We start from the raw sequence: 19409 nt of genomic DNA on the forward strand, positions 1-19409 counted from the left end.
GTAATGGTCTGTGCCTTAAGTTGCTGTGGTTGCTGTTGTTTAATCATTTATTATGATTTAAAAATAAATATTTAATCTGTTATCTCATCAGCTATTTTTTCTATTTGAAATTGCCATAATATTTCATTCATAAATTCTAAATCACAATCAAATAGGTCAGTTATTCTAAATTTAATATTTGATAAATCTTTTGAATGAAGAATAAATGAATTCCCGGATAATTGAAACGGATATGATAAAGAAAATATGTTTAAGTTGATGGATAAAATGTTTTGTATTGATGGGTAAGAGTTAGGGTCTAATGTTTGATGTGAAAATCTCATTGGGGTATTAACTTTATCACATTTGATTAAAATGAAATTGGAACCAGTGTCAGAATACAAAACATCCCCAACATCTTTTTCAAAATTTAATATCCCCAACATTGAACGAAGATGAGGAGTACAAAATTTAATTTTCAGCGGGAATTTAATAAGGTTATTTATTTCATCAAGTTCAAAAAGTTTATCAGGTTTTGATTTAAAATTTTCTTCATACCAAACGATAAATGATTCATTTAAATAACTTAAAATTGTGTTAATATCCCATTTCGTTATCACATTATTTATATACATATCATACGTTTTTTCAAGGTCATCTTTAATAAATGATATATAATCTGAAGGGTCTAAAAGAATGGGATTAAATTTACCACTCACAGAAACGAGAGTAACATTATAAATTCCACTAACTGTTAAATTTAATTCACAACTATTATTCGAAATAATATTGATAATTGACATTTTTATTACGATTAAAAATATGGTAAAGCGTTATTTTCCAGTGATAAATAAAACTAGAATAAGATTACCTCAAGAATTCATAAATTCAACGAATAAGAAATTCATTCATGTTATAAATTTCAGTGTTTTCAGAAAATATGAGTCAATGTCATATTCATCATCGGGTTATATTTCACTTCATTCAAATTTAGTTCAATCAAACCCATATAATGACCATTTCATAAGATTTTCAGATGGTATTAAAAATGCAATTGATAGATTAAAATATGAACAGATTGACAATATCGAATTTTTGGAATTTTGGTTTAAATATCCTGATGGAAAAAAGATTGAAGTTAAAGATAAAGCTGATACTATAACAAAAACAATTACAATGACCGATCCAGATAGTGGGGAACAAAAAAAATAAAACAAACGATAGAAACTGGTGAAAGGTCAATTATTATTGATTATGATTCAAAGGATTATTATTCAATAATGTTAATGCTTGAATATTAAATAGCCTTAACAAAGAATTTTTCAAGTGATATTTTATATTCATCAACTATTTTATTATAAATATCATTATATGTTAAATGAAGTTCAGTTGTTGTTCCGTTCTTTGATATCTTAATTGTGCTAATATCCTTTATAGGATTTATTTTTGCAACTGTTCCGCAGCATGAAACCTCATCATCTATGAAAAATTGAATCTTAACGTCTGAATCTTGAACATCACAAAGAATGGCGATAATGTGAATTAATGATTCATAAGGTAAAATAATTAAACCGGATTGATCAATTAAATTTATTATTGAATCATAATTATCAGTTATTATATCACGGTAAATTTTCATTAATTCAGAATTAATGTCTATTTTATATGGCGCATTGCGACTGGAATCGTATATTCCTGGGTTCTCGATGTTTGATGAAAGAGGTGGGGGGTATGTTGGATATGTGGGGATTTCAACGGGTTCTTTACCGGGTTCAGATAAAATGATTGGGTCTCCATTCTCATGGTTTTCTTCATTCTCCTCATTCTTCGGTAAGTCACGAGTTAATAAATTTGGTTGAGTTGCTGACCTTGTTAATTCAGGGCTAACATTAACTTTAACATTTTGAATAATTCGTGATTTATCATCATTTACGTTATAACCAACCGTAATCTCTGCTTTTGCGTTAGTGTTCTTTTGACTTGTGAAACGTCTTCTCATTTATAATTGAATAAAAAAAGAAAAATATATATTTAAAGTTTTATTTAGTTGTTACGGTAATATCCCAAGGTTCATCATTGTTTGCTTATACTTTCTTTGTAACTGCACCAATAATGTTATTGATATTGCTTTGAGTTTCTTCCAGTCTTATTTCATCATTTACAATATCTTTAATCATTTCATTACATGCATTCTTAAAACCATCTGATTTTTCTAATTTACGTCTATCACTTTCTTTAATTAAATCAAAGTTATAACCTTGTTGAGAATAAAGTGGTTTCTTTATCAATTCCTTGAACGCTTCTGCAAGTGAAGATGAAGAAATTCTTGCCACTTGAATTGGTTTAAATTCTGCTTTCATTGCTTCTTTCTGTTCATTGAACACTGGATCGAATAAAGCAACTTTAAAGAATTTCTTAGCTGGAATTTCAGGTCTCAAATTTGCATATTGACCATCAAACTGATTAACATATTGTGGTAATCCATCCGGTCCTTCTTCAATAGCGTTTAATTCTTCATTGAAATATGAATATGGATTATGACGGTATGAATTAATTGGGCATGTTCACCTTCTCCAATGTATTGTTTAACAGCTTTTCCATTTTCATCAAATTGCATAGGATAACATTCATTATATGCTTTACGTTTAGGATAATCAGATACAGTTAATTTAACCATTTATGACTTTAATATTACCTCGACCATCAGTAACGAAAACTTCATTTATACCATCAGGTTTTCCATTTGGACCTGTAATGTCTGCTTCATGTGCTTCCCAATTTGGACCTTGACGTTTGGCATATGCTTGAGCTTCTGGTAATGTTAAAACGTTTCTCATTTGTTTTACATCTTTTTGAAGACCAGCAACAATATGAACTAATTCTTTCATTCCGTCTGGAACTTTCATAGTTCTATTATACACACCCCCTTTTTGTTTGTCCCTGTTTTAATGGAACCTGTAAAAGATTTGCTATTTCTGTCATGTTTAATTATAAATAAAAAATAAAAATTAATTATAAAAAGTTAATCAAATTTAACACATCCTTTATTTAAATCAACTATTATTTTTCCATGTTCACCTAATTGTTGATATTGTGTGTAAAGTTCATTAATGCTCATTGGTAAATTCACTTGATAAAGCATAACGTTCAACTGTTGACGACTAAAACCACTGAAAATGAAAAGTGTTGATAGATTTGATTTAATGTTTGTGCTTAATGCTTTGAAGTATTGAACAGCCATGAAGAATGAACACTGAATGTGTCGACATTGAGTTAATAACTGATTAAAATATGATTTCTCATTTGTTATTAGTTTTGATTTCACCGCATCATCTAGAAAAATGAGTGAATGCAAAAATTCTCTATCAAAATTTGAAATAGAAAGTGTTTCAAATAATTCATCCCGTTGTTTATCAATAATTTTATCCTCTAATCCTTGCTTCTTGATTGTATTATATAATTCTTTATACATTAAAAAGTTTTTTAAATAATCTTCTGCTTCTTCTTGTGATAAATAAATAATTGGAATTTTGATTAAATGCTTTAAAGATTCAAATGTATCATCTGAAGGTGAACCTGAACGGTTGATATAAATTAACACATGTGAATGGGGGAAGTGTTAGCAATAATGATAATTTGTTTTAATATCGTTAATGTTTTACCTTTATTTTGTTTACCAATTGCTGCAGTGATTGAATTTAAGTAACATTCAGAATATGGAATTTTCATTAATTTTTCCTTAGATAGAGCATTTCTATTATCACTCAATGCTTCATTAATCATATCATCTACGTATGTATTATATACTCCCGCTAATTCTTCAGAATTTAAATCCATTTAATCAAAAATAAATTTATAATTTTATACATTTCTATTCATCAATATTTCATCATATGAACTTCTATACTGTGGTGGTGTACCTGTTGGATGATATTTCAAACCTTCATCCGGTGTCCATGTCCAATACGTAGTCCTAGTAAACCAAACCTGAGGAGGATTTGTCACCTTTGAACAGTAAGTGTCATTTACACCCTGAATGATTGGATAAGCTTTCACTTGTACTGTAACTTGTGAGTTGAAAGTTTCTAATCCATCAAAGAATATACCCGCTCCATCACGTTGAACTGGAATAGTGCATAAGAATGAAGTTTGGTCTTTCCATGTTCTAGCTAATGGCACGCCATTATCATCATTCAGTGGTCTAGTTAATGAGTCCTCGTATTCTTCCGTGCATTCATTCACTCCATCTAAATCAGAAGCTTGAAGCATACGTGTAAAGAATATGTCGCCCACTGTGGTCATCGCTTGATCGGGAAAGTTTCTGGAATCTATAGTGACCTGAAGACCTCGAAGCATTGGATTTTCTAAAACCGTTCTTTGCATTGCATTCTTCGGAAATGCTAACACAACATCTGTAACATTATGAAGAGCGTATGAGAAATCTGAACTGATACCTTCAGGAGTGATGCAACCTCCATTTAGTGAACGAACGTCAATATGTTGAGCTGGAATCATGAATGGATCTTCCTTACTGAATAAACGTGGTATTGCTTTAACTGATTCTTCAATTAAACCGTATCCTGGTGTAATGCATTTATCCTCTAAAACTTCCATCTTTGTGCATGAAATAATAACGTCATCAACTGTTGCGTCAGCAGATGTAGCGGCTAAGCTTGTAATTAATTTGGCAGGAAGTCCGATTTGTTGGAATTTGCGATCATATTTATAAACATGATTCATAATCTTTTCATAATTTTCATCAGTTATCTTTTCATAAACGTAATTTTGTAAATCAGCAACTCTTAACGGGTCAACCTGACAAAATACTAAAGTATCCCTGAAAACATAATATTTAAGAATGATTTCACCAAATGATTTAGGATAATCATCGAACGCCTGAAATGCTAACAAATCATTTACTGGAATAATCATATCAAAAGTGATATCAACTTCTTCATTTGCTTTCTTGAAAACTTCTGAAGGGTCAATATATTTACCACATACTGAGTTATCATATTTTTGAACATTATTATATAACGAATGAACAAACTTTTTAACTTTCCTTTCTGATTTTGGTTTATATGTTGCAAATGCGAAAGATTCACGGGCGCAATCCATCTGAAGATAACCGGCATCACCTCTTTCGGTTTCTACTTCTAATTGTTTAAAGCTTTGATTTGATGATTTGTAACCAACGAATAAACGCATACATTTAAAAGCGGCATCACATGTGAAAGCTTTATTTGAAACTAGAGTTGCTTTAACTTTGCGTTTAATATATGTGTCACCTAATTGGTTCACATCATGAGCCGGATTTGTAATTCTTAAATGAGTTTGTTTATCATCAAAATATGGAGCATCAGAGTCATAGCATGAACTTTCAAGTTCTCTATAATATCTTCTTCCGTCATTCTTTGCAAATATTTCATTTATCTTTTCGAATGAATGAAACACATTTCCATTAATTGGTTTAGTGTTTGGCACCAAATAGTTAGTCGTCATTTATTATTAAATAAAAAATCAAAATTAAAAGATGAAAATGAATTTTTAATTTTAATGAAATAATCAACTATGGCTGCAGGATTCTTTAAGAAACTGTGGGATAAAGTAAAAAGAGGAGCGCATAAAGTTTGGGAAACAATGAAGAAAGGAGCGAATTGGATATTTAAGAATAAAGAAGCAATTAGTGACGTTGCTGAATCAATAACACCAAAAGCTGCCCCAATAAGAGAAATTTTAAATAAAGGAGAAAAAGTTTATCAAAGACTACAACCAATACTAAGATAAAAATAATATTTATTTATTTTTCCACTATTTACCCCCTATTTTATTAAGTATTCCTTCAGCAATTCCACCAATTGCGTTACCTGCTTGTGCTCCCATCGCCGGATTACCTGCTTTAGTACCTAATACTCCACCTATGATAGTTCCTGCCGTTTTCGCTACTGGTGCCAAAAAGTTTGCAACAGGTTTAATAACCTTTTTATAAACCCAACCTGCAGCTTTCTTAATTCCATCCCATAATTTTTTAAAGAATCCTGCCGCCATTTCTGATTTAATATTAATTAAAAAATATATTTCATCACTTATATTCTAATTTTTATTTAATGATAAATGAAACCAATTTTAAAAATAAATGAAACAGAGGAGGAAGAAATAAATGAAAGTGAAAATGTTCAACAAAAAATAAACGTTGTTAAACCAATTACTGAAATAAAATTTTTTTCATCTGTTGATGAATTTAATGACTATTATGCTAATAATAAAAAATTATTTGAAGAATTGACAACATGTAAATTGAATAAAATGTTTAAAGTTGATGGATTCAAAATTTCAAAAATAAAAGGAGTGGTTAGTTTGAAATCTATTCCTCAATCAAGAATCACCTCATTAATGAAAATTGATGATTTAACAAAAAGAATAGAAATTATTGAAGAGCGAATAAATCAAATTATTGATTTCATAAATCATGACTCGTTGAGCCCGGGTCCTTAAAGCTCATCACTGAGTTCAAGGTTATATTCATCAAATATTTCATTATTAAATGCAACTTCTGCTAGTTTATTTATTTTTTCAATACGATCATTTGAAAGTCTATCGTTTAATTTTTTCTGAAGTTTTTCATTTTCTAGTTCTGAAACTTTATTTGGATGATATTTAAACCCGTTAAATTCTTTTTCCTCAGTTTTGATCATTAATTTACAAAGAACTTTTGTGGTTGGAATTTGTTTATGTTATATACGAAAACGATAAAAACGGTTTGACAGAAAAGTGACAACTTTACGTGTCAAAAATATAAAAAGTGATATTTTATTCATCATTATCTTCTTCATAATTTATTTCATATTCTTCGTCTTACCAACAAAAGATGGGAATGTGAACAATTGCGGGCAATTTTTAGCCATTTTGGCTTGGAACTAGAGCCTGCGAGGTACATGGATAGTATCAGTACCTCACAGGCTCTAGTTCTCTATATGGCGCCGAGAAATTTTGGTGAAATGTGGTCGCATTTCACCAAAATTTTTTCGGCGCCATAGGATGAATTGGAGGGTGAGAGATATTATTTCATACAATACTACTCTCACCCTCCAATTCCCAGCCAAAATGGCTAAAAATTGCCCGCAATGTGAACAATTGCGGGCAATTTTTAGCCATTTTGGCTTGGAACTAGAGCCTGCGAGGTACATGGATAGTATCAGTACCTCACAGGCTCTAGTTCTCTATATGGCGCCGAGAAATTTTGGTGAAATGTGGTCGCATTTCACCAAAATTTTTTCGGCGCCATAGGATGAATTGGAGGGTGAGAGATATTATTTCATACAATACTACTCTCACCCTCCAATTCCCAGCCAAAATGGCTAAAAATTGCCCGCAATGTGAACAATTGCGGGCAATTTTTAGCCATTTTGGCTTGGAACTAGAGCCTGCGAGGTACATGGATAGTATCAGTACCTCACAGGCTCTAGTTCTCTATATGGCGCCGAGAAATTTTGGTGAAATGTGGTCGCATTTCACCAAAATTTTTTCGGCGCCATAGGATGAATTGGAGGGTGAGAGATATTATTTCATACAATACTACTCTCACCCTCCAATTCCCAGCCAAAATGGCTAAAAATTGCCCGCAATGTGAACAATTGCGGGCAATTTTTAGCCATTTTGGCTTGGAACTAGAGCCTGCGAGGTACATGGATAGTATCAGTACCTCACAGGCTCTAGTTCTCTATATGGCGCCGAGAAATTTTGGTGAAATGTGGTCGCATTTCACCAAAATTTTTTCGGCGCCATAGGATGAATTGGAGGGTGAGAGATATTATTTCATACAATACTACTCTCACCCTCCAATTCCCAGCCAAAATGGCTAAAAATTGCCCGCAATGTGAACAATTGCGGGCAATTTTTAGCCATTTTGGCTTGGAACTAGAGCCTGCGAGGTACATGGATAGTATCAGTACCTCACAGGCTCTAGTTCTCTATATGGCGCCGAGAAATTTTGGTGAAATGTGGTCGCATTTCACCAAAATTTTTTCGGCGCCATAGGATGAATTGGAGGGTGAGAGATATTATTTCATACAATACTCTCTCACCCTCCAATTCCCAGCCAAAATGGCTAAAAATTGCCCGCAATGTGAACAATTGCGGGCAATTTTTAGCCATTTTGGCTTGGAACTAGAGCCTGCGAGGTACATGGATAGTATCAGTACCTCACAGGCTCTAGTTCTCTATATGGCGCCGAGAAATTTTGGTGAAATGTGGTCGCATTTCACCAAAATTTTTTCGGCGCCATAGGATGAATTGGAGGGTGAGAGATATTATTTCATACAATACTACTCTCACCCTCCAATTCCCAGCCAAAATGGCTAAAAAATTGCCCGCAATGTGAACAATTGCGGGCAATTTTTAGCCATTTTGGCTTGGAACTAGAGCCTGCGAGGTACATGGATAGTATCAGTACCTCACAGGCTCTAGTTCTCTATATGGCGCCGAGAAATTTTGGTGAAATGTGGTCGCATTTCACCAAATTTTTTCGGCGCCATAGGATGAATTGGAGGGTGAGAGATATTATTTCATACAATACTACTCTCACCCTCCAATTCCCAGCCAAAATGGCTAAAAATTGCCCGCAATGTGAACAATTGCGGGCAATTTTTAGCCATTTTGGCTTGGAACTAGAGCCTGCGAGGTACATGGATAGTATCAGTACCTCACAGGCTCTAGTTCTCTATATGGCGCCGAGAAATTTTGGTGAAATGTGGTCGCATTTCACCAAAATTTTTTCGGCGCCATAGGATGAATTGGAGGGTGAGAGATATTATTTCATACAATACTACTCTCACCCTCAATTTTAATTACTTAAACTCATTCTATTTTTTTGACATGTAAATGTCACTTTTACTGAGATCTGACACAATGTCAGATCTCTTTTTTTCGTATATAAGATTTAAACCATTTATCATTAATATTTGTTATATATTCAATATCTGGAATTAATTCCCAAATTTTTGCATTTTCAATTAATTTATTATCAAATGCAAAAGCAATAAGTTTAATATTAAACTTACCTTTATAATATAAACTTTCTACATAATCATCGAAATAAACATCTACTTGTTTAACATTTTCAAGAATTGGTGAAAGAGCATCCATTAATTGATTGACGGTTACGAATCTTGATCCACTCATTTTCATACAAATTAAAAAATAAATTATTCAAAAATGTAAGACATGAATTTTTAAAGTTTATTTTTTTATTTTTTTTAATTTTTTTATTTCATTATGTATGGGTTTAGTGTAAATGTCTTACAATTTTGAAAATTTTTTAAATCTTGATTTATTCAAAAACGTAAGAATAAAAACCGTAAGAATCATACATTTTTTACTTCATATGTTAAAAAAAATGATACAAAATCACTCGATATTGTATGAATTCTTACGTTTACAAAAAAAGTCACAAAACCCGCATTATATACTACTAAAATAAAAAAAAGAAAAACAGATTAAATGTATCTCACATCAAAATCCATTGACCTAAGGATGTTAAGTTTCTGTTTTTAAAAGTTGATATTTTTTTTTTAATTTTAAGAAAATTAATAGCATGTTATTAGACAATAGGAGTGTAATGATATTGACTAAACAGAAATGAGAGAATAGAGATATAATTTTGATAAGCAATATTGCAAACAAATTCTGAAGTAAAATCGCGATCAATAATTGAAAATTACGATCATGTACTGAAAAATGACGATCGAATTGAATGAATAGAATTATATCTAAGAAAAAATAAATTGTATTTAGAAGATGAACAAAGAAAGGTGTATGCTAAAAATCATTTAACAATAAATGGAAATAAAACGAAATTGTGAAAAGAAAAAAATGAAAATTGTTAAATAATATATTATTTTTTAGTCATAAGAATAAAAATATAGTAGTTATAAAAGGAATTAGACTTCATATATCAATTCTTTTTCTTTGTAGATGTGGAACGTTTGCTTTTCGATCTCTTTCGATGAACTTGAAAATATAAGTTATTATCGCTGAGAATCCTTTCCGAAATAGGAGCTTTACGTTTAGGAGGATTGTCGGATGAATTTTTTTTTTATTGTTTGATTTTGTTGTTATGGAAGATTTTTTCTTATTTTTTTCAGAATTTTGCTTGCTATTAACTGAAACTTGTTTTGACGGCCCAACAATAGCATTTGTAGTAGGAAGAATTCCCAATAACGAGCGCATTTTCGATAATTGTTTTTCAATATGATCAAGAAGGTCCAGCTTATGTTCTAGATTACTAGACATTTGATTTGTAGAAGGATTTTGATTTTCTGGTTCTAAATCTGTAGAGTCTGCAATATTTGAATTTTCGGAGCGAATTGGAGCATCTGAACCTTGATTTGTATCGGCTTGCTCAAAATTAGTTTGAATTGGAGTGGATGAATTAAAATCTGGATGATTTAATGTTTCATTAAATAATGCCATAATTTTTTCTCTTTTTTCATTAATAAACTTAGTGATCATTGTATCTTTATCTGTTAGATCGATCGATTTGAGTATATCTGCATCATGAACTGGAATATTTTCGAACAATGAACTCGATTCTATGGAACCATATGGAGAAATCTCGTTCTGAGCCAAAGAAAGATCACTTACGTTGTATTGTTTGATAGAAAAAATTGTTTTCTCAAGTTCTTTTTGAAAGCAGTCAAGAATATAATTTTTGTAGCTATCAGTGATAACGGTTTTTATATGGCGCTCGATCTTCTGGTTATTTTTGATGGCGTTATATTTATCTAATTGGATTTGAGATATCTTCTTAATAGCTTCATAAATGTTTGGATGTTTTAACGAAGAAAATTCTGAATGCATACTCTCGAGGCAATCATTAGTGAATATTGCAGTTGCATTATTATATTGAGATATTAAATTGTAGTGCGGCAACCAAACTTTGTTGAAATAATCAATATAATCTTTGATCGAATCAACTTTATTTTGATTAATTATATGCATTGTAAGTACAAATTCTTCATGAGACATGAATGGAGTAATAGAATATAGCTTAAATAAAGAATTTTGTAAAGTATTGAAATTTTTTGTATAAAGTGCTACAAGTTTCCTGTGTAAAGCTTGTTTGAAATGAAATAGGCATCCAATTATACGGACTTTAGGGAAAATTTGTTGAAGTGCCTCTATCATTCCCTTTTCAAAATCACAATGAATTTGAATTAGCTTTGAAAATTGAATACCCTTGACAGTAAAAATATATTCAAATGCCTTCTTATAAGATTCAAATGTGCGGTTTTTCATGAATATAAATAAAAGTGGTAGATATTGATTTGTTGAAGGTTCACAAATCATAATTGTTAGCATCTGTCCTTTTTGAAAATGTTTTGGTGTAATTTTAAAAGTTCCATCGCAAAATAAATCTGTGGCTTCTTTTGCAAATTGAATTGCCTTCTCAAAACCAAAAAACATCGTCTCACAATTTGCTTGAAAATCATGGCCAATGAAAAACTGCTCGCCATTTATTAAACAAAAATTAGCAATTTCATCGTCTGTAATTTTTTCTCCAACAGAAAATTTTCTGGACTTATTATAAACTTCCCTGACCAATGAATCTTTAATTAATGGGTTTTCATCAGTACCAACAGCAAGTTCTGTCATAAATTTTTTAATCTGCTGAAAAGTGCCGTTGTCTTCAGAAAATTTTGCCATTGCCTTATTGTATATTTCTGTCAGAGTCATTGATTTATGAAGATCATTTTTTTCATTTTGTAACTTTTTAAATTGTCTGCATTCGGGTATATGTTCCTTTTGTAAATCTTCGGAAACTGAACTGTTCTCAATTTTAACTAAATAACGTGCTTGACAAGAATGATCGATGCAACGGTAGTAACGTTCAATATTATTTGAATTAATAATATTTGTATGATCATGCGAATAAAGCATATCTTTGCGAACAATTGTATCAGGATATTTTCCAGTAACTGCGGGAATATTTTTAACTGCAATATAACTAAAATATCTTCTGACAGCTTTAGATTCATTTTCGGCGTATTTAATATTAAAATATTGAAGAACTTGTTTGATTATATTCGTTTTTTCATCTCTCGATGTTGATTTTTGGTATTTATCAGATTGTTCCCTGATAAATATTTTATTTTCGTCTGTAAAGTTTGCTCTTTTTTGATTAAATATAGATGATTTTCCCATTAAAAAATGAAATGATGCAAAATTTACGAAAACCGTTCGAAAATTGAATCAAAAATGAAAAGTAATACTTAAATGAGGAATTCTTTGAGATATTGGTCTTAGATTGAATGTAGCGTCATTCTTATATAGAATATATATTCATATCATCGGAAATATGATAAAAAGCATATAATAAATGTCAAAAAAGTGAACAAATAAGCAAAGATATTTTTTAAAAAACAATGAAAAGTAATACTTAAATGAGGAATTCTTTGAGATATTGGTCTTAGATTGAATGTAGCGTCACAAATTTCACAAATATAATTTACTATACAATTTTATTCATTTTTTTAAAATGGCTGACGACAGTCTGTATCAACTAACTCAACTAGTCAAGCATAATGATTATTCTTCGGATTCATTAAATCAACTTTATCAATGCATAAGTACAATGACAGAAAGATCAATTGGATGCTTGAATTGGGATAAATTTTTCAAAAAAATCACAGTGACTGATGAAGTTCTTTTACATTTTTTAGCATCCGTTTTAAACATTGAAAAGATATCAGAATGTTTCAAGGATTCTATTTTTTATCACAATATTAATCTTGAAAAATTCAGTAATTTAACTGAAACAGAACAACAAACAATTTTAAATTCCTACAAAGCGGATAAATTTACATATTACATAATGTGCTCACAAATTGTAAAATCAAACTGGAACAATTTATCCCAAACTTTAGTTAATATTGCAAATCAATATTTGCCATTTTTAGATGAAGAAAAGCAAATATATATATTTACTGAAATAACTGGCAATTATCAAAATTTTGAAATTTCAGTTGCAAACTTGTTACTTTTTTATGAAAACAATGAAGAAAAATTAAGCAACTGTTTTAATTTAACATTGTTCCAGCAAATTTATTCCAAAAATGGAATCGAGCAAATGATATTTTTTGCTGCAAATACAATTTGTTGCAATAACACTTCTATCAATTTTTACAATCTCCTTGAAATTGAAGAAATGAATCCATTTGATTTTTTTTATTTCTCAATTCAATATAAAGAGATATTAAATTGCGATGATTTTCCAAAAGTTACAGAAGTAATCACAGGTTTAATCTCAGCTTCAAATATTAATGCTATTATGCGAATTTGCCAAAAAATTTTGGATAAAATTACATTTTATAAATGTAATTATTGCCATATTACCTCAATATGGAATTTTATCACAAATGCAGCAATAATTCTTCCTGATGAAGATTTATTAATCAAATTATTAAAATTCATAGAAAAAACAGAAAAAGCAACAGATGAATTATTCGAACCGGAGAATGATTTGGGTTTCTATGAATATTTAAATTCGATTTTCTCAGATATTACATCTGCGAGAAATAAGCAATTTCTCTTGGAATTTCTAAATACCCATGAAGATGACTTCACTTATGATCAAACATTGTGAGGTCATTTTTGATCAACAAATTAATTGAAATTCCGATCAAAAAAAATTCACAAATTGGATCAAAAAAATCGAATCTCAAGTTAAAAATAAAAAATTTCTACATTTTTATCAAATTTAGATTTTTTTTTCAAATCATGCGAATTGATTGAATAATTGCATATTTTATCCCATGCATCTAGAAGTATGTGTAATATTTTTGCTTTCATCAAGAAATTGTCGAATTTGATCTTAATTTTTTTTGAAAAATATACTTTTAGAAAAAGAAATAGTGATTGAATAGCTGCCCATGCTGTAAAAGGGTTATTTTTACAAGTAAAAAAATTGTTATTTTTCGAGCAAGTCGAGGCTTTTTTACCATCTTATTTTTGAAAAATTTACGAAAAATTATATCTGAAAAAACGCTTCATTTTGATATCTTACAATGATAAAATACCAATGTTGCTGGGATATAATAGCTACACCTGGACATCTACTACATTAATGCGTATGACAGGTAAAGTTGATTTCAAAAGTATAGCCTGGAAAGATTACAATAAATCAACGATAATTCAAAAAAATTTCTTATAAGTTAACATAATAAAAATTTAATTTTTATATTTCTTGTAGTATACTTAAGTATATAATATATTTAAATCTTAGAATGAAAATTCGGGACGCCCTAGCTATTCAATTTTCCCTTAGGACGCCCATAAACCTCTCAAAAATGTGATGTAAATATCACAATTTTGAGAAATTTACACTAGGACGCCTTAGGACGCCAACCCCCTTTTTTACCGATAACTGATAATATCTCTGATCATCATAACTGTAAAGTTCCGTTGCATTTGTTATTGACTTCTTTTAGACCCTTTATTTTTGATATACAGACTCATAAGCAGAGACGAAATCAAAAAATCCAATTCAAAATTTGTTTTAATGCTTGGGTCATTCATGTTACAATTTAAAAATAAGCTAATCATTCTAGTTTTAATATATCTTTTCTGTTTTCAGTTTGAAATTACCTGATTAGTGAAAGATTAAGTGAATGTTTTAAAACTGAATGCATATTAATGCCAAAATAGACAGCACTGAACTTGAAAGAATTCAAAAATTTGTAGGCAAACATAATTTTTATTCGTGAACAAATTTCAAGAAAAAAACAGTTCAACATATATTAAAGTCTAGCCCTGGAAAATTCAAAGTCATTTTTAATATGTGCTTCATCAAACAATGATCCCCAGGGATACATATTTGCAGGATCCTGATACTAATTTAACGACACATAGGACTGAATTTAGTAGGTTTTATGAGATATTGCTTGCTTGATATCATTACCTGATCTAATGTAGGCATAAGAACATATTTATTCCGTTTCCAATACGAACTCAAATGGACACATATATCTAAAAAGGAGCAAGCATATGCAAAAGTTAAGCCTTAATAAGTTGTCATACATAATTTTAAATGGACGCTTCCATTAATAAGGATAACTCAACAAACGCTCATTGCTGATTAGTTATATATTAATTCTTAATCAGCGAACTATTAAATTATAAATGCATCAAGCCTTAGATAGGAATTTACTATCACCTACTAGACTCATGTTTACAAGTTAATGATCAAGCTATTTACTCCAATATTCAGAGTGGAAGCACTTCTAAAAAGAGTGATAAAAAAATGAAAAGTGATAAAATCTTTTTAGGTATATAATCTAATGGGAAATTAAGCTTAGTATCTTATGTAAGAAATAAAATATTCGGTCACAAAACTATTATAATAGTAACGTGCCGCAATATGAAAAAAGAAATTCAGCTATTTCTTTTTTATAATAACGTAATGCATAATGATAAGCGGTTTCTCCATTTTTATCTTTTTCTTTGATATTTAAGGTCGCCAAAAAAAGTGCGGAAATTAAAAACCGCAGTTTGAGTACTTTCTGAGAGTCTGTTTGTCAGAAAGTATACATTTGTAAACTTTCTGACACTAAAATTTTTTGGTCCTTTCAAAGTTTTTGACAATGTCAAAAAGTATACATCGGGGCTCACAATTTTCCTCTCAAACGGCGGTTTTTTAAAAACGCTCAATTTTTCATCGACCTTATACCATGTGAAATAAGAAATTCGACTGTTTCTTTACTATTATATTCTGCTGCATAATGAAGAGCTGTTCTTCCATATTTATCTTTTTCATTGATATTTATACCTTGTGAAATAAAAAATTCGACTGTTTCTTTACTATTATATTCTACTGCATAATGAAGAGCTGTTCTTCCATATTTATCTTTTTCATTGATATTTATACCATGTGAAATAAGAAGTTCGGTTATTTCTTGATATTTAAGTTCTAATGCAAAATGAAGAGCGGTTTGTCCATTTTTATCTTTTTCATTGATATTTATACCGTGTGGAATAAGAAGTTTGGCTGTTTCTTTTCTATCATAACGTAATGCATAATGAAGAGCGGTTTTCTCATCATTATCTTTTTCATTAATATTTATACCATGTGAAATAAGAAATTCGACTGTTTCTTTACTATTATATTCTGCTGCATAATGAAGAGCTGTTCTTCCATATTTATCTTTTTCATTGATATTTATACCGTGTGAAATAAGAAGTTTGGCTATTTCTTTACTATTATATTCTGCTGCATAATGAAGAGCTGTTCTTCCATATTTATCTTTTTCATTGATATTTATACCGTGTGAAATAAGGATTTCGACTGTTTCTTTACTATTATATTCTGCTGCATAATGAAGAGCTGTTCTTCCATATTTATCTTTTTCATTGATATTTATACCGTGTGAAATAAGGATTTCGACTGTTTCTTTACTATTATATTCTGCTGCATAATGAAGAGCTGTTCTTCCATATTTATCTTTTTCATTGATATTTATACCGTGTGAAATAAGAAGTTTGGCTGTTTCTTTACTATTATATTCTGCTGCATAATGAAGAGCTGTTCTTCCATATTTATCTTTTTCATTGATATTTATACCGTGTGAAATAAGAAGTTTGGCTGTTTCTTTACTATTATATTCTGCCGCAATATGAAGAGAGGTTTGCCTATCATTATATTTTTTATTGATATATGCACCATTTGATAGGAAATATTCGCAAAGAGATGGAATATTAAATATCACCGAATTAATAAAGCAATTCTTAACATCATTAGTTTGATCGAAACATACTAAAAATGATTCAAGATTATTATACTGGGCACAATAATTCAGATCGATCCATATATCATATTCATTCTTTAAGAACGTAACAAAATCAATGTTGTGTGAAATAATTGCATACTTCTTGCAATATTCATTTGGTGTTTGATATTTCAAACATTCACTCATGATCTCTTGATTTCCTCCTAAAAATGAAAATTGAAGACATCTTCCAGTTATTTCTGTGCTGAATTTCGTTCTTAAGAATTTGAAACAATCAACTGCTCCATGGTAACAACATAATTCAAGTAATGAATATCCTTCGTAAGAATCTGGATATAAACTACTTTTAAGTTTTTTATCTTTATCAAATCCATCTCTTTCAGTGAATGAAATGAATCTTTCTAAGTCATTATACATAATTGCTCTGTAAATTGTATCTTCTGTATGAATATCGAGATTTCCTGATTTAATTTTTTCAAAATCAACGGATTTGTCTAATTTAATTCCATATTCTTTGTAAAACAGGAAGTTTGAAATAGTTTCAACACAGTTGACCTCAGTGATATGGTAATCATCAGATATGAGTTTGGCAAGAGATAAATATGACTTTGTATAGCGATTATTATACGGAATTATATTGAAAATATCTTTCATAATCTTTTTTGGTGGGTATTTCTTCGAATCAATCAATTCTGTTTTGAATATTTTGTAAATTTCTTTTAATTCTTCTTCCTTGTCCGTTTTCAGTTGATACAAAGCATTATATGAATAAATGTAACATTTATAGATACTTCGCAGTTCGCTGTATTTATTGGGATGAATGTCTTGTTCGGACATCAATAATTTTTTAAAAGGACACATTTGCAAATTAACATACAAATATTTTTAAACTCATTAGAAGATACAAATATTATGTTAGACATGTGGAAATCAATCATCACAAAGATTTCGGAAATAATTTATGAACATTAATTAAGTTCATAGATATGAAATGACACAACAACAATAGAAAAATCGAAAGCAATAAGATTTTCATCCAGGTGATGATTTATACAAGATACTTCAAGGAAATCATTACATCTGAGATATAAATGAACCTGACAAGAATTCTATTGCTAGTGTTCATCAGCTGTGCGAAAATTTACAAATGAAATGCTAAATAAATCAAATCCCAGTACAGATGTTGGTGTAAATGCTTTTCGAAACCACTAAAATCTTAAATGTTTATATATATTCCTAATTCTATTACTTTACACGCCTTAGATTGTTTTGCTTGGAATACATATTTGCAAAGCGTTATATTATATTACATCTTTGGAATTTGATTGAGGAGTTTTCTATAAATCACTAAACCCACTAGAAATCCGTATGCGATCTTAAAATTCTGACATTACAAAAATTTTGTTCACAATTTTGATTATGGAGAGATACGATTTAACGTTGAACTAGTGGATCTTTAGCTCTAATCATATCATGAATTGCATGTAAGTATTTCGATTTCTTCGTGTATGTTCTTTTAAAGGTCCTGAATCCAAAGATTTTTCATATGAATTCAAAGAACGATCATTTGATACTCGCTTGTTTAGGAAGTTTTTATTATAAACTAGTGAATAGTAGCTACTGATTTGCTTCATTTATATTCTATAAGTTTTTGCGAAAGATAATTCGAAATATTTAAAATACATGTGATATTTTTTTCATATTTTTATGCTAGTTGAATAGTAATAAGGAAGTCAATTTGGAAAATTGTTTTCACTTTAGGAGAATATAATTTTCCATTTGGAAAATTTAAAAAGTGAGACGCGCAGGATTCGAACTTTTTTAAAAGTTGATTTAAATGAATTTTAGTGTGGAATATAAGGATAATATCATATTTAAAATAAGAATATACTAGTTTAGGTGGTATTAATTTTTTCGATAAATTTGAGAGTATGTACGTTTAGGGCATGAAAAGTGTCAATTCGCTCAGCGAAAGCTGAGCTAGCTTCGTTCTCGAAAGAATAAGGAAGGAGTGAAGGAGAATGATACAGAAGTTGACACATTCATATCATTTCAATAAATTTTGATCAAATTGAAATTCAATAAAATTCAATTCAATTCATATCCTTCAGTCCGTACATTGATATCCTTCTGCATCACAATGATAACTCGGGCATCAATAGTTCTACAACTAACTCAGAAAAAACAAGATTATTACTTCCTGCTTACAGCTTTTAAAAAGTTTCGATGATAAAAATCACTCTACTCTCGTTTATCGACATATGGTGATAGTAGGTAAACATATTCTTATCGATATTAATAAAAATATTTGTACGAAAATCTTATCCAATTAGAGAGTTATTCATAAAGTATATGATAATTATAATTACTTTATCTTTGTTTTATCTTTGAATAAACAACTTAATTTAAATTGCACAATATTTTTTGGTTGAAAGACAGGAAACTTAGTTGAGTTTGTATTATTTTTATCGTTTAATTCATCGTATCAGTGAGTGATCCAGATATTTAAGATATTTAGAAAAAAAATTATTAATTTGATTAACAAATTTTAATCAAAATAGCAAAAATCTATTTGATAGCTGTAAACAAACAATAATTTTTATTTCAAGCAAAATCACTTACCAATTATGTCTAAACGTATAAAATTGT

At 29.8% G+C, this 19409-nt stretch overlaps 7 protein-coding genes across 7 annotated transcripts, besides 11 other annotated features; 1 reads left to right on the forward strand and 6 right to left on the reverse strand.

Annotated features, from left to right (window-relative positions):
• Window positions 1–5325: part of a mobile genetic element that runs on past the window's edge.
• On the reverse strand, window positions 1277–1978 carry TVAGG3_0485830 (uncharacterized protein; the record flags this gene model as incomplete). The annotated part of the gene is made up of 1 exon (XM_051236038.1): window positions 1277–1978. One exon carries the CDS (start codon window positions 1976–1978, stop codon window positions 1277–1279), a length of 702 nt encoding a protein of 233 aa, XP_051093862.1.
• On the reverse strand, window positions 3002–3451 carry TVAGG3_0485840 (uncharacterized protein; the record flags this gene model as incomplete). The annotated part of the gene is made up of 1 exon (XM_051236039.1): window positions 3002–3451. The coding sequence occupies one exon, from the start codon at window positions 3449–3451 to the stop codon at window positions 3002–3004; it is 450 nt and encodes a 149-aa protein (XP_051093863.1).
• TVAGG3_0485850 (uncharacterized protein) lies at window positions 3841–4593 on the reverse strand (the record flags this gene model as incomplete). Its single annotated transcript, XM_051236040.1, has 1 exon — window positions 3841–4593. The coding sequence occupies one exon, from the start codon at window positions 4591–4593 to the stop codon at window positions 3841–3843; it is 753 nt and encodes a 250-aa protein (XP_051093864.1).
• Window positions 5326–5550: 225 nt separating the features above from the next.
• TVAGG3_0485860 (uncharacterized protein) lies at window positions 5551–5766 on the forward strand (the record flags this gene model as incomplete). The annotated part of the gene is made up of 1 exon (XM_051236041.1): window positions 5551–5766. The coding sequence occupies one exon, from the start codon at window positions 5551–5553 to the stop codon at window positions 5764–5766; it is 216 nt and encodes a 71-aa protein (XP_051093865.1).
• A 24-nt stretch (window positions 5767–5790) lies between these two features.
• On the reverse strand, window positions 5791–6027 carry TVAGG3_0485870 (N-acetylmuramoyl-l-alanine amidase family; the record flags this gene model as incomplete). Its single annotated transcript, XM_051236042.1, has 1 exon — window positions 5791–6027. One exon carries the CDS (start codon window positions 6025–6027, stop codon window positions 5791–5793), a length of 237 nt encoding a protein of 78 aa, XP_051093866.1.
• Window positions 6028–6710: 683 nt separating this feature from the next.
• Window positions 6711–6773: a mobile genetic element.
• A 120-nt stretch (window positions 6774–6893) lies between these two features.
• Window positions 6894–7002: a mobile genetic element.
• Window positions 7003–7143: 141 nt separating this feature from the next.
• Window positions 7144–7252: a mobile genetic element.
• Window positions 7253–7393: 141 nt separating this feature from the next.
• Window positions 7394–7502: a mobile genetic element.
• A 141-nt stretch (window positions 7503–7643) lies between these two features.
• Window positions 7644–7752: a mobile genetic element.
• A 141-nt stretch (window positions 7753–7893) lies between these two features.
• Window positions 7894–8002: a mobile genetic element.
• A 140-nt stretch (window positions 8003–8142) lies between these two features.
• Window positions 8143–8251: a mobile genetic element.
• A 142-nt stretch (window positions 8252–8393) lies between these two features.
• Window positions 8394–8508: a mobile genetic element.
• Window positions 8509–8642: 134 nt separating this feature from the next.
• Window positions 8643–8751: a mobile genetic element.
• Window positions 8752–9449: 698 nt separating this feature from the next.
• Window positions 9450–14387: a mobile genetic element.
• TVAGG3_0485980 (MULE transposase domain-containing protein) lies at window positions 10563–11631 on the reverse strand (the record flags this gene model as incomplete). The annotated part of the gene is made up of 1 exon (XM_001316043.2): window positions 10563–11631. A coding segment is annotated over one exon (1069 nt), but the record flags the coding sequence as incomplete, so codon positions are not given.
• A 1293-nt stretch (window positions 14388–15680) lies between the features above and the next one.
• Window positions 15681–17597, reverse strand: TVAGG3_0485990 (ankyrin repeat and SOCS box-containing protein 4 family; the record flags this gene model as incomplete). The annotated part of the gene is made up of 1 exon (XM_001311113.1): window positions 15681–17597. One exon carries the CDS (start codon window positions 17595–17597, stop codon window positions 15681–15683), a length of 1917 nt encoding a protein of 638 aa, XP_001311114.1.
• Between the last annotated feature and the right edge of the window lie 1812 nt (window positions 17598–19409).

Source organism: Trichomonas vaginalis, chromosome II, assembly GCF_026262505.1.
Source record: "Trichomonas vaginalis G3 chromosome II, whole genome shotgun sequence".
Lineage (NCBI taxonomy): Eukaryota > Parabasalia > Trichomonadida > Trichomonadidae > Trichomonas > Trichomonas vaginalis.